Source organism: Monosiga brevicollis, genomic scaffold, assembly GCF_000002865.3.
Source record: "Monosiga brevicollis MX1 MONBRscaffold_31 genomic scaffold, whole genome shotgun sequence".
In the NCBI taxonomy this organism is placed as follows: Eukaryota; class Choanoflagellata; order Craspedida; family Salpingoecidae; genus Monosiga; species Monosiga brevicollis.
In genome coordinates this window covers 364,715-378,744 of record NW_001865068.1, presented here as the reverse complement: position 1 = coordinate 378,744, position 14,030 = coordinate 364,715, and the positions used below count along the sequence as shown (strand labels likewise).

The following is a 14,030-nucleotide window of genomic DNA, read 5'->3' as shown; positions in this document are numbered from 1 at the left end:
TACACACACACACACACACACACACACACACACACACACACACACACACACACACACACACACACACACACACACACACACACACACACACACACACAGACACACACACACACACACACACACACACACACACACACACACACACACACACACACACACACACACACACACACACACACACACACACACACACACACTCTCACACACTCACACACACTCACACACCTCACACACCCAATTTTAAGAGCAACTTCCAACTTGTCATCGACCACCAACAAAAAAAAAAAAAAAAGGAAGAGAACGCTGGCATATCTCTGGACTCCTCCCAAGTGTGGGTGGCAGAGGAGGGGCGATCTGTGGAACGAGGCGGTGTTATATGGTTACATGGTTGAACTTGCTTGGAGGAAGCGTGGTTACGACGACGATTGCAAAGCTGGCTCGTTGGGAACAGATGTGAGCGCAACGGACAATCGGTGGCGGTTCCACTAGAGCCCAAACTGCTCGAGCGCTTCGTGTCTGTGGGCGCGAGCGAGCTCAACGGGCGACAAGAGACGCCGGCGGCTGGTTGGTCATATCTGAACTGGGGCAGCCAAGGTCTGCTAAGATCTTGCCCCGCTGGGACGCGTGGTGACGTGCTGTTGTCACCAAACCCAGCGTCATGACGCACGCCTCCGATTCCGCGAGCCTGGTCGCAGCAACAGACACCGAGGGTTGCATTGCCTTCTTCGATGCACTGCCCAGCAGCTTTGAGGCCTACTACGACACCATGCGTGCCATGCAGATTGATGGCCAAACCCTGTTGGAGACAGAGCTGGACGACCTCTTCACGCAGCTCAGCATTACTTCCCTCGGTCACAAGCACCTCATTCGAAAGCATCTCGGCCCGTTGCAACAGCGTCACCGCGAGACTCCTCCCATCCAGGCCCCAGCGTCCACCGACAGTCACCCAAACGCCGATAACTCATCTGCATCACTTGCCTCCAAGCCAGCATCCGAACCTGACAAAGGCGACGACGAAACATCATTATCCAATGCAGCCCCAATCGCCGTAGAACCTAATCCAACCTCGACGCACTCGCACCAAGATCCGGGTGTTGCAGAAATTGCCGCAAACGTAAACGATAATACAAGTGGCCGAGAGCGCCAAAACACAGCGGCAGACGTTGGTTTGCGACGAACGCGCGGCACCTCCATGCTACCCGATGCTGCAGCCGATCTCGTTGCTGGACGGCGCCAATCAGGCATGCCGGTACGTGGCGTTGTGACCTTACATATCTGTAGATGGTGCCATATTGTTCAGCGTGGCACTGTCCTCATTTGCTCTCATGTTGATCATGTCCGACTGGCTATCAATGTTGCCCATAAAACACTAATCTGCGCGCTCTCTTCTTTTGGGTATGATGCAGGTTGCACCACGAAAGACAATGTCTCGGAGCGAGTTTGATCAGATGCTGGATTCCAACTTGCGCAGCACCGTGGTGGCTGCTGAACCCGAGGCTTCACCCGAAGGAGCAACCGATACTGCACCCGGTGACACTGGGGTGCAAGCTTTGATGCTCTCTCGCCGCCCACTTCATGACATGGCGAGCTTGGTGCAGACGGCTCCGGAGACGAGTCAGTGGTATATTCTGGCGGACGGCTTCTTGGACCGGGTGCGCCCTGGTTTGATGCGCAAGCCACGCTATGATTATTTTATGCTTCGCATTGCTCCAGGCGCCATGGGGTTGCGCTTGGAGCGGTTTGAGGGTCAAAGCTTTGCCGAAGCCTTGACGTTGACGGTGTGTCCGGGTGCAACTTGATTCGCACAAACCTGCTCCCTCGGCAACATCGCCTGGACGTTGAATTCAATTGTTCCTCTTGCCCTGTCCTGTTGCCTTGTCTTCCCTTTGACTCCTCCCTGTCAATGATATGTTTGTTCTCTCTTGTCCCGAGCCGTGCATCACCTTGGCTTTATCGACTTGTCCTGATAGGGTTTGTCCAAAGTCAAGCCCACGCGCAAGAACAATGAATTTGAGGTTGAGGTCAAGGGTGATGCGGGGGCCTTGCATCCCGTCGTCTTGGCTACCCAACATGATCACAAGGCTGCGCAAGCGTAAGTGACTGATTTGCCCGGGTGGGCAACGTTGTCTGGTTGAATGTTTGCGTGGCAGCTCACGGCACCCAATGTCCCCTCTCATGAATCGGGCCTGGCCTTGCTTAAACCAGTTGGGTGGTAGCTCTTCAACGAGGGACCATGGCCGTTGCTAGCTTGGACCTTAGCCTGGTGGATGAGGTGGGTCGCTTAAATGCGTCCAAAGATATCACCGCCTCCAATCTGCCCGCCAGCCCAAGCGGGGAAGGCGCAGCGCCACCAAGTGCAGGCACTGTAGCCACGCCCGCTTCAGGCGATGAAACTGGTGGAGATCGATACGGAGCTCCCGACCTGGCTGAGCTGACACGGCCCGCGACCCTGAAAGACGATGCCTCGGCAGCTCGGCAAAAGAATGCCCTCATGAACACCACATACATGGCCAACGTTCGCTCCAAGTTTCACTTTCTTGATGATGTTGAGTAGCAGGCGCCGTCTTAGACATGAGGAGCAAGTGCCTCTTCATCACGATTGGCTTGCAGGTGGCGACATGTGCGCTCTTGAAAATTTTATCATTATTCAATGCAACGGGTCTTTGAGGCGAATGCATGTCCGAGCACTAAAACCTTGCCAGCTGGAGCGATGACTTGTCACTCTTTAAGGACGAACGCGTGTCAGACACCGGGTCTAATTATTCAGAGTTCATACCACTCAGTATGATATAAATGCAAGTGCACGTGCGAGATGGCACTATGGCGACTGTTGTTCTTGGGCTAGCATGTCGAGCACGAGGCGTGCTGCGTACACATCTTCAATGCCCATGCCGAGAGACTTGAAAAAAGTCGGTTCACTGCGCAATGCGCTGGTATCCGTACCCACAAGCTCGCCCAGCTCTCGGGTCACCTGGCAAATGTCGCATGAGAACACAAAACGAAAGGGAGAATCGAAATCATGTAGGGCACGGGGCACACACGCAAAGCGACGAGGCGAGAATCACGAACCGCGGGTTGATATTGGATAATGTCACCGGCTTCCTTCCAAGCGCCATCTTGGCTATCAACAAAGACCTGACGTTCCAAGACGACCTCACGTTCCACCTGGCCCAATTCAAATGAACTGTGGAAAGAGCAAGCACGGTAGGGACAGGGCAAGGGCCGGGCAGGTAGGTGCGGCGCTATGATGCGTGTGTACACACCTCACACCAATCAGGACGACAGGCCCCGACGCTAATGACGTGTGCATCTGCTTTCAGGTTTTGGGAGCCTAGAACCGGGGCTGTTGAAGCAAGACGAAGCACAAGACAGGGACAGAGCGTTGGCTGGCTGTGTTCATCGAGATGACCAGTGGGCTTGGAGGCGTAGGGCCTGCAATTGTGGGCTGATGCTTGACTGACTTGGTGAAGAAGTGACGGTGACCACGACATCTGCTTGATCTAGGGCTTCTTCCAGCGTGTCTGTTGCGCGGACAGGAAAGCGGGAGTCGAGAAGGCAGGCTAGTGCCTGCAGCAATGCGCAATGCACCCAGTCATTGTGGACGTGAACAGTCTGGCAGGCGGGAGTCAAACGCACGCCAGGCATGCATTATTTTTTGATGATATGGTGTGGGGTGGATACGGACGTTGGCTTTGGTTCGGGAGCGGCCATGGATGCACACGTCTTGAAGATTGAGCGCGGTGCACAAGGCTTGGATGTGAGTTTGAGCTTGGACACCAGTGCCAATGATGGCGGCTTTGCGTGCTTTTAGTGGAGCCAGAAGCTGAGCCGAGACGGCAGAGCAAGCAGCTGTGCGCATGGCTGTAATTTCTTCGCCCTCGAGCATGGCGGTTAAGGCGCCGGTCTCTGTATCATACCTAACAACAAGGCCAAAGGGGTCAGGAGCAGGGGCAATTGTCGCCCAGCGTTGCCAAGCGGTGGTCCATCTGGCAGAACTGCCGCGCAGTCGATGATGCAGTCAAAGAGGGAATGAACGAACATCAAAATATGAGCCATGTGAGTGCGCAGGCTGCGGGCGGCATTTTCTGGGAAGAAGGAGACAATCTTGAGGCCGGCACCACTGGCGGGACTATTGAACAGCAGTTCAGGCGCGCAAACATCAGGCACAAGACCAAGCCGGTCATTGAACAGAAGCTCCAACGCCAGGCAAAGGCGGGACTTTTGGGGGCAACGTACGCAAATGCCGGCATGGATCCAATAAAGCCGTTATTGTCTGGTAGAATCAAGGCTTGCCGGGTGGGCTGCACAAGACGAGGTGAGGCAGAAGAACGGCCAAAGCGGAGCACGGGGGTGGGGCTGGGCTATCAGCCTGAGCCTGAGCCTTTCCAATGTTTGCTTTGCCGCTTTGCATCGTGGCGTACCTGCTGCACCGCGTCCGTCATGGCAAAGGCATGCAGAGCTTGGGCCATGGTGGGGATCAGGGCGTCGTACGTCAACACTTGCTGCACCTCACTCTCAGTCACATACTGAAACCCATGGCTCGAGAGCGATACAGTGCTCATCGCCCGCATTCCAGCGACGTTTGCCTGCCGCTTCGCCAACCCAAGCAGCTGCAGTCGCTGCAGTCGCTGCGCCGCCATCCGCATCATCATCATCATCAATGTTGCTGATGTGATCCAGTCGTCCGGTGTCAGTGAATCGTCGGGGCGATTGAGTAATCGGCAGCCGGCGAAAGCGGTCACGATAATAGATCTAATTGCCCGACATCTCACATTTGGTAACGTGGCTCGGAGCCATTAGAGACAGAGAGAGAGAGAGAGAGAGAGAGAGAGAGAGAGAGAGAGAGACAGAGAGAGAGAGAGAGAGAGAGAGAGAGAGAGAGAGAGAGAGAGAGAGAGAGAGAGAGAGAGAGAGAGAGAGAGAGAGAGAGACAGAGAGAGAGAGAGAGAGAGAGAGAGAGAGAGAGAGAGAGAGAGAGAGAGAGAGAGAGAGAGAGAGAGAGAGAGAGAGAGAGAGAGAAGCAACAAGTCTCGTTTTTTTTTGTTGTTTTGGGTTCGGTATCGCTTCCCTCTCCGCCCCTCTCTCTCTCTCTCTCCTCTCTCCTCCTCCTCCTCTTGTTCTCGCTTTCTGTGAGCCCTGCGATTGACAGCGGGACGGCGGGGTGGCAGGGGGTTGTAAGGTCATTCGGGCTGTGGTGTGCAGATGAGGGCGTTGATTTGATGGGCTCTTCTTTATCATGTGCATTTGGCTGAGTGTGTGTAGCTCAAACCTGCATTTGTGATGGGTGCTCGTGAAGGCCGATGCGGCAGCTCATGGTATTTTGCTTGAATGTCGATCGCGTTGTGCCGATCGCGTTGTGCACTCCAGGGTTAGGAAGGTTCCATTGGCTGCCTCAAGATCGTAGCGTGAGAGTGGGGCTCGAGCGCCTTGTTCTTGGCATCGGCCTCAGTTGTCAAAACAGCTTTCTCTTGGTCCCTCCCTGCCTGGCCTGGCTCGGGGTGGGGGACACCGAATCAACAACCTTGGTAGGAGCGCAACCTTTCTCTCCTGGATTGACCGCTCCAGCCATTGCCCAGCTGGTGATGAGGGGTTGCCATGCTTGCTTGTCCCGTCGCCACCTCTCGCCTTACCTCCTTTCCTTGCTTGAATATCATGCCTGGCGCATCAGACCATGGCGGCTCCACCAGCGACCCCACCGTCAGCCGATGAAGATGATTTAGATATCAGCATGGGGGCTGCCGGCGGGATCGAGCTTGGTAACTTTGCCGCTGCCTACATGGGGTCGGTCAGCGTCAAGCATCCCGAGGGTAGCGACGTTTGCGCCGATGCCATTCTTCGCATCAAAGTACGTCGCCCCAACACGCGCTCGCGGCGCCACCCCAATCACATGCCCCCGCTCCCGCCTAAACGTTTGATGGTGTGCTGTCTATAGGCCATGAAACATGCTCTGCGTCGCGTCCAGCTCGTTGTCACAGAGCGTGGTGTCTTTGTACTGGAGGGCAAAAGCGGCGTACGTTCGGCGGTGCTGCTCCTTTCCACAGCCGGTGCCCAAACATGCGTGGTCTCACCAACTCTTCTTGGTTTCAACAACGCGCGTGTTTTTTGTTTTTTTTTCGTCTGCCAAACATGATCAACACCACCAGGAGGCTATCAAATCAGCCTCTATTGGCAACGTCTCGTTTGTCTCGATCGACCCCGAAGACAAGAAGGTTTGGCGCTTCCGTCATCACACTTCTCTCGAGATGATGTAGCCCCCCTGCCTTACCGCCGACCGGAATCTGACCTGGCTCCGGCTGCCCCCCCAACGATAGCTCTTTGCCTACGTGACCTATGAGCCAGATATCAATCTGTACATGTGCCATGCCTTCCAGGTTGGCCCTCGCTGCATCAGGTCACAATCGCTTCTCTGTCCGGCAGCGCAAAACTTAATATCGTCTTCCCCCTTTGGATCATGTTCTGATAGGTCAAGAAGCAAGTTGATCGCATCCCAGAAGCCCTCAATGAAGCATTTATGCTTTACAGCAAACAGTTGGACAGCAAAAGACCGGGTCGAGCCGGCTCAAAGAAGAAAGCCCTGGCCAAAGCGGCGGCCATCAAGCGCGAAGAGCGCAAATCAATGAAAGCCGGTCTGTTTCCTCTCATGATCACAGTTTCTCCTTCCACAAGCACCCACCCCTCACTGTCAAACGATGGTTGATCGCTCGCAGTGGCTCTTGGTACCTACGAAGCTCGCTATCTGGGCTCCGTTGCCGTCAACGAGCCCCGCGGCAACGAGGTTGCCCTCGACGCTTACCAGCGTATCAAGGTGTGCATCCTTCTTCATTGCTCCTTTTGCTTCTTTGATCCTTTGCAAAGACATTTCATGCTCGATTCATTGCCTGACATTTGGCTCTGGGCATCAGACCCTCAATTCAGAAGCTCGTCCCGTCGACCTCTTGATCATGAGCACCAAGGTGGATGTGATTGAGAACAAATCAGACGTATGTTCCTCCTCGTGGTTGCTGGTTCACTGGCGCTTGCAAGTCACAAAACTCTCGTGTCCTGTCCCTTCTCGTGCTTTTTAGAACGTGATCAAGTCTATACCCGTCATGGAGATTTCTTTCACCGCTGTTCACCCCAAAGACAGCAAAATGATGCTTGTGATTACCAACGATGCGCGTTTGGGCCTCAAGTATTGCCATGCTTTTCAAAGTCGTCGTTCCAAGGGTGCCGAGATTCTTGAAATGATTGCGACTGCGTTCGCGGCTGCCCGGCAAGCCCTCGAAGAATCCCAGGGCAACCAGGATGTCATGCAAGAGCTCGGGGTGGTCGTTGGCATGGGCGCCCAATCCAACGGTTAGTTGACCTATTCATCACATCTTCCCCGATCATGACGCAATCGCATGCATCCCCCTTGTTCTGTGGGATGGCGTGATAGCTCTGCTCTCATTTGCTCGTTTTCCGTCCATGGCATCATCTGGCGGTCGGATCGGGCGTCGCATAGCTCTGGGTGTTTATGATGCCAAGTACATCGGCAGCGTGCCTGTGCCCGAGCTCAAGGGCAAGCCAGTCGTTGATCACGCGCTCCACGTGGCTCGCGTGAGTAAACTTTCACTTTGGTCACGCAGTCGATGACCTGGCCGTGCTGACTGACTCGATCTGGCTCGTGTCAATAGTCCATGAACAAGTATGCCGAAGGTGTCGTATTGACCATCTCAGAGGAAGGTGTTCGCACCATCGAAGGTTTAACCGGCGTAAGTCGCCACACGGACCCCTGTTTGCCGCCATGCTCAAACATGCAGCGCTTCTGACACAAGATGCTTTGGAATGCCTTTGCCCCTGCCTACAGGAAGTCATCACCTCCATTCTAATCAGCGATATTAGCTTTTGCACCACTGCGGGGTCCAAAAAGGAGGTCTTTGCCTTTATCAACAAGGACACCCGCCTTAAGCGCATCACATGTCATCTCTACGAGACGTTCAATGCTCATGACATCACCGCCGTCATTGGCCAAGCCTTCAAGGCATGCCAAGCCCGCGCCGGCAATCCGTTTGCACCCGTCAGCAACGAGCGTGAGACGGTGCGCGGTCCCCTCTTCGAGCACCAACTGCACCGCTCAGACCTCATTGCTGGCAAGCCCATTGGCGCTGGTCAATTCGGTCAAGTCTACTTGGCCAAATACAAGGGCAACCAGGTTGCCGTCAAAACAGTGCGCCAGGGAGCCTCAGCTGAAGACATTGGTGCGTTCAGCAGAGGCACGGGTTTGCCGTTGAGCCAATTGTTGATGCGTAGGCCTCCGCTCACCCACGCCTCATCCTTTTGCCGATGTGTCAATACAGCCGAGTTCACGGCGGAGAGCGAGGTTATGCTTGCCCTGCGCCATAATTGCCTTGTGCAGCTTCTTGGTGTTAGCATGCAACAGCGGCCATGGCTTTGTGTCATTGAGTTTATGAAGGTGCGTCAGATCACTGTGCCCCTTTTTTTTGTTTCAGAGCTTGGGCTCAACCTCTATCAGCGGGTGTTCTTACCTTCCCTTTGCGGCAACGCGCCCATAGTATGGTGATTTGCGCGAAGTCCTCAAAACTTGCAAGGAGAAGTCTCTCCGCCTGGCCTACCTCGAGCAGTTGGCCTTTGCCGTGCAAATTTCCCGTGGCATGGCATTTATCGCACAGCAGCGCTATGTTCACATGGATTTGGCTGCCCGAAAGTACGCCCTACTTTGATTTTCTTTTCCCCCTGTTTGTTGCAAACAGTCAGGTATCTTGTCTCACCTGTTGTTCTCCTTCGTTGCAGCGTGCTCATCAGCGAGGGCAACCGCTGCAAAGTGGCTGATTTCGGCCTGTGCGTAGATGCTTTGTACTTCTGCGCCTGTCGCTGGACTTGTACTCAAGCACACCAGCTCATTGTACGCAGCTCACCTTGAAATTTTGGGCTTTTTCCGTGTGTTCAATCTTCTTGTGCCCTTTGCGCGTCCTCCAGCACTCGTCGTTATGATCCCGGAAAGGACACCTACACGCTTCGCAAAACGGCCAAATTGCCCATTCGATGGATGGCCATTGAGGCCATGAAGACCAAGGTACGCATGTAGACGCCTCGCTATACCGCTAATGCCGAAGCGCATCAAATCACGACCTGGCACGAACTTTTTCTTGCACACATTGCCTCGCTACAGGTTTTTTCGGAAAAGTCGGATGTCTGGGTAAGTGCGTTGCGAGCTCAACAAAGCCCAGTTGGCAATCACTCGCTCACACGTCCACTTTGATGTTGCATAAATGCAGGCTTTTGGTGTGACGCTGCACGAGATCGCCGCCTATGGTGCACTGCCATATGCCGGCGTCAAGAATCGTGATGTCAGTAAGCACATTCTGGACGGCAATCGCCTTGCAAAGCCCGAAGACGGCATGCAGGATGACTTTTTTGCCCTCGCCGAATCTTGTTGGCAAGACGTGAGTATCGCTTGCGAATGATGGAGGGAGATAGTCAGCGCCGCGGTTAATGTAAAACCTCACGACTTCTCGACCGCCTCGTTTGTTTGACAGGACCCTGCGGTGCGGCCCACGTTTAAAGAGGCCACCAAATCCCTGGAGGGATTCGCTGTTAAAGCACGCGCCAACTCTCCCACCATCCGTGATATCGGCGCCGTGCTGGCCAGCATGTAAAGGCCAGCAAGCCGCTGGTCATGTCCATTTTTTGGTTTAATTTGTTTTGGGTTCTATTCTTCACTCGACACACTCGTTTGCGTTCTTCTTTCTTTCTTTCTTTCTGTTTTTCTTTTTGAGTTTTGGTTGCTTGCTCTGTGCGTGCGTGTCGTTGTTGTACCCGAATTCTTGTTCATCGCGCCCGATAGTCGAAACCAAAGACATGATTCTGCTGATTGTGTCACCCCGCCACGCTCGCGGAGGCTCAAATTCGTGTTTCGTTCGCGTTTCTGGCCCTTCTGCCTCTTGTAGTGTGCTCTGGTTGTTTTTCTTTAAACGCTGGCATTTTGAGTAGTTGCATACTCTATTTTCTCTACTTGTGTGACGAATTGTTGGCTTGCTTTCTCAGCGTGGCCCATGTGCGTCGCAAGTTCGGCGTTATGGACCTCCATAAAGTCGGCAAGTTGATCATCTTTTGAATTTGGCAGTCCCGACAAGGCTACCTGACCCGACCCGAGAGCTTGGCAAGTTTAAATAATGACAGAATCGCGTTTGGCGGAAACACCATGCACTATCAGTTTGCATTCCTGATAAATACTCTATTCCTGCCCAAAGGGCAGGTCAGATCTCGCTGAGGCGAAGGACCCTAAAGGTATTTTATTTGTTTGATCACTGCACTCGACTGCCAGTCCAGATGAGTGCGGTCATGGCCAGCCTACGTGCATATAAAGAGAGCCAAGTCGTGAGTCGTCAGTTGGTTGCCAGGAGCTCGTTCAGAAGCGGCATATGGCGCAAGTCGGTCTGGTGTGCTTGCAGCTCGCGAAATGCTGATTTGTTGATGATCTCTTGCACCATCGCCAACGTGACGGTGGCTTGGCCTTGTTGCAATATGTCTGTCCACAGCATGCCCAAGAGATGGTCCAAGGCCTCAGCCACCAGGCCTGGCTGACGATACACACCGTCTCGCACGCCTGCTACCACAACCTCACACAGCAAACATAACAGGGCGCGCTCAGCGCTATCCCCGGCCTGCAGCTTGGTGGACAGTTGGTCATAAAACTCGTCGCTCAAGACATGTTCATAGTTCCAGGCAAACTCAGACATTTGTACTAGGGTGATGAGGGTACTCAGGCACGCAGGGTGGTCAACGCTGCGAGTCAGCAGGGCTGGTGCGGCTACGCTGCGCACCTGGCCCATGAATGCGCTGACAGCTTGTGTCAGCTCGGGAGTGGCCAGCAACGCTTGGTGTAAGTTTTCAGCAACCCCCAGCTCGGCTGCCGAACACGAAGCGCGAGCAAAGGTAGCAGCTGAGAGCAAAGCTAGGTGATCGATGCGATCTGTCCAGGATGACTGAGCCAAGGTGGCTGGAACGCGTGTGAGCCATTGCGCCAGCCACGCTGGTTGGGCGGCGTGTACGCTCAGGAGCACCATGGTACGATCCAAATCAGTCCGCGTGGAGACCAAGGCATCTCTGATCAAGGCCAAGGTGGCTGCGCGCAACTTTTGGGCGTCCGGGTTGCCACGACGCTCTGCCAGCGCGACGGCGTGTAGCAGGATGCGCAAGCAGCGCGGCGGAAGTTTTAGCCAGCTGGACCACGTCTTGGCAGTCACGCATTTGCAGGCCATAAAGTCGACGAGGTCAAGCAATTGTGCACGGCGGTTGCAGGCGTCAACCAGGGCCAGCAGGGCTTGAGCAGAACGACGCTCTTGGCGCCCAAACGCTTGTATATCATGACTGCTGTTATTGACAACTTCAAGCAGCCGGCTGGCAAACAGAAGCAACTGGTCATCACTCGGGTTGCAGGCGGCAAGGGTTTGCGCCAGCTGTTTAGGTTGATAGGTGTCGCTTCGGTGCAACCGCCCTAGGTGCTGCTTGACCAGCTTTTCCCAAGATTGCTTTGGGCTAGGTGCGGCAGCTGCTCCGGGCGCTGTCAGTCCTGTTGAGGCGAGCGTGCTGCGCGGGGCAACTCTGGTTGTGGGTGGGGAAGCCACCCGACGAGATGCGTTGCGAAGAAGCGAACCGAGAGTGTCCACGGAGCCATCTGCAAAAACAATAGGTGCCCGAAGGGTCAGACCTTGTCTCAAGGGGCTTGCAGATGAACGAGCAGCGGGGAGCACGGAGGTTGTCGTGATCTTACCGCGAACGAGGGGGATATCGTCGAGGCGCGCAGGAAACAGGTGCTTCTTGGGCAGGTCAAACTGTGAGGAGGCATCGCCGCTCGGCTCAAAAGCCCTCGGGTGAGCCAACGGGCTTGGGATTGCTGGGGGAGCATGTTTTGGGCGCTTCGGTGGCGGGGCATCAGACGCATTGGTTGCTTGAGAGCCAGGTGCGTCAGGGGCCGGCGCTGATCCTGACTTGCGTCGAGTGGGAGGCTCTGCTAGAGGTGGAGAAGTGGTGGACCAGTTGGGCGTGGAGTCCAGGCTGAGGGGGCTATTGGCGCCAGTCTGGTCCGATGCGGCATCAGACCAGGCTCGAGTTTCTGGTTCTGTTGAGTTGGCGGGAGAAGGTGGAGTCGGGGGAGGGCTTAATTTGGGTTGTGACTGCGACTGGGGCTGAGAGTGGGATGAAGACGAGTCTCGTGAAGAGCCTGCTGGTGTCGTCGACGTAGCTTCAGACGGCCGCCTAGACTGGCTGGTGGATTGGGCACCCCCCTTGATGCCACCCTTGGGGTCGGGCGTGGCAGCGGCACGCTGTTTGACAGCCTGCCGATCCTTGGCAAGGGGTGTTGTCTTGTGGTCTTTGTGACGGGCAATGGTGATTTCATAAGCAGACACGTTGTGCTTGTGTAGGAGGGCCTCGAGGCGCATTAATCGTGTCTCAAGAGCAGCGTTTTCTTGCCGGGCTTCGGTCAGCTGCTGCTGCTTGGCGGTGAGCTCAGCCGTAAGGGTCTCGACACGACTGCTTAAAGTCTTGACGGCTTTGGCATCAGCAAGTGCATCGAGCATGCTCGTGGCGCTCGTGGCTTTGGGGTTCAAGTGCTTCGGCGCATCTGTCTGCAGGGCCACGGTTCGTTGATTCGAGGCACGCGAGCGATGGGCCTCCGCAAGTTCGCGGCGAAGCTCGGACAAGAGCTGTTTGGTGGCCTTGAGGTCCGTTTGGGCTTTGTCTCGCTGTTGGCGAGCCGATTCGCTGGACCGACGTAGAGCCTCGAGCTTTTTGTCCCGTTCCGCGTGCTCATCCTGGAGGGCAGCTTGCAGCTGTTCGGCACTGGCACGGCTGGCATCGCGTTCGATTCGGCAAGTATCCAGTTCCTTTTCAATCCGGGTCAACTGGGCTTGTAGTGCTGCAGTCTCTGCAGGCGAGCTAGTGGCGGTGTGTGGGGTAGCTGTTAGGGCAGGGGGCGCGGTCGTCACGGGTCCGGCAGTCTGAGAAGTGTTCGCCGAGGCCTGGCGGAGCTGGAGACGCAGGGAATCGGCGTCACGACGGTAGCGCAGGCATTCCTTGTCCTTGGCGTTGAGTTGGTCTTGGATGCGCTTCTGTTGTGTTTGACTATATGCACCGGGGACAAAGATCGTGGGTGTGAGAGAAGCAAGGCGGGTGTTCACAGAGGAGTGTGTTCAGCACGAAAAGAGCCAGTACATGTGGAAATTGGGGGATCGGAGAAGCGTTTGGTACGGGCGAGAACAAACCTTTCTTCCAGGCGTGATTGCAGGAGCTTGGCGCGTTCTAGCACGAGCTTGACCTTGTCACTCTTTGTCTGCAGCACCTGTATTTGCTCACGGAGCTGTGCTTGTTCCTACACGGCAGATGCAACCAGGCAAAGGGACCAAGGGGCGTCAACGGCAGCGAGGTGACAGGCGATGCAAGAGGGTGAGAGGTTTTGAGGGACAGGGAACTTACGGAGCGCAACTGATCACAAGAGGTGCAGGGGACAATAATGTCGTCCAGATTGAGAAGCGTGGACGCGTCACCCAGATCCAGCTGATATGAAAGCGGGTTGGAGTTGGTCGTGGTGGCCACGGTGCTGCTGAGTTGAGAGTCTCCGAGCGTCAACGGGGCGGCGGTGGCGGCATCCGACGGAGTGGGCGTGCCGGGAGTCTCACTCATGATGACAGTGAGAAGAGGTTAAGCACCTGGGCAGGGTTGACCGTTGCTCCTGAGACCGCACATGGGCTAGCAAAGGGTGGGCCAGAGCGCTCAAGCCCGTCTTGTGGCGAGCATGTCGGCAGCCAGGTTCAAAGTTTACAAATCCAGACGGCCTTGGCTGCTACCAAGGCCCTCTCTGACAGCGACGCTTTAGACCCAGCCCTGCTCATCAAACTGAATGAGTCGCAAAGAAGAGCAAAGGCCGGGGCAGACAGCAACGACAGCAGCAGCACCAGCAGCACCAGCAGCACCACCAGCAGCAGCAGCAGCAGCAGCAGCAGAAGTCGCCGTCAAGTGTCACGAGAAAAAAAAAAAACGATCGGCAA

At 55.3% G+C, this 14,030-nt stretch overlaps 4 protein-coding genes across 4 annotated transcripts in view; 2 read left to right on the top strand and 2 right to left on the bottom strand.

Moving 5' to 3' along the window:
- MONBRDRAFT_34188 (uncharacterized protein) overlaps window positions 1–2,649 on the top strand; it is a gene marked incomplete at its 5' end in the record, with an annotated part of 5,007 nt that extends 2,358 nt beyond the window's left edge. Inside the window, 5 exons of the mRNA XM_001749557.1 lie at window positions 452–564; window positions 696–1,249; window positions 1,407–1,778; window positions 1,971–2,092; window positions 2,206–2,649. Of these exons, the coding sequence (XP_001749609.1) occupies window positions 452–564; window positions 696–1,249; window positions 1,407–1,778; window positions 1,971–2,092; window positions 2,206–2,554 (1,510 nt within the window). The 3' untranslated portion in view covers window positions 2,555–2,649. The remainder of the gene's footprint in view (window positions 1–451; window positions 565–695; window positions 1,250–1,406; window positions 1,779–1,970; window positions 2,093–2,205) is intronic.
- Window positions 2,650–2,818: 169 nt separating this feature from the next.
- Window positions 2,819–5,184, bottom strand: MONBRDRAFT_29093 (uncharacterized protein; the record flags this gene model as incomplete). The annotated part of the gene is made up of 9 exons (XM_001749495.1): window positions 2,819–2,971; window positions 3,070–3,165; window positions 3,264–3,343; window positions 3,462–3,567; window positions 3,686–3,917; window positions 4,040–4,129; window positions 4,237–4,301; window positions 4,422–4,526; window positions 4,783–5,184. 9 exons carry the CDS (start codon window positions 5,182–5,184, stop codon window positions 2,819–2,821), a joined length of 1,329 nt encoding a protein of 442 aa, XP_001749547.1.
- A 487-nt stretch (window positions 5,185–5,671) lies between these two features.
- Window positions 5,672–9,638, top strand: MbTK3 (uncharacterized protein; the record flags this gene model as incomplete). The annotated part of the gene is made up of 13 exons (XM_001749556.1): window positions 5,672–5,845; window positions 6,464–6,626; window positions 6,708–6,805; window positions 7,065–7,335; window positions 7,418–7,578; window positions 7,656–7,733; window positions 7,829–8,434; window positions 8,535–8,686; window positions 8,773–8,820; window positions 8,959–9,055; window positions 9,152–9,178; window positions 9,258–9,425; window positions 9,519–9,638. The coding sequence occupies 13 exons, from the start codon at window positions 5,672–5,674 to the stop codon at window positions 9,636–9,638; spliced, it is 2,163 nt and encodes a 720-aa protein (XP_001749608.1).
- Window positions 9,639–10,367: 729 nt separating this feature from the next.
- MONBRDRAFT_11723 (uncharacterized protein) lies at window positions 10,368–13,665 on the bottom strand (the record flags this gene model as incomplete). The annotated part of the gene is made up of 3 exons (XM_001749494.1): window positions 10,368–13,107; window positions 13,248–13,354; window positions 13,459–13,665. The coding sequence occupies 3 exons, from the start codon at window positions 13,663–13,665 to the stop codon at window positions 10,368–10,370; spliced, it is 3,054 nt and encodes a 1,017-aa protein (XP_001749546.1).
- Between the last annotated feature and the right edge of the window lie 365 nt (window positions 13,666–14,030).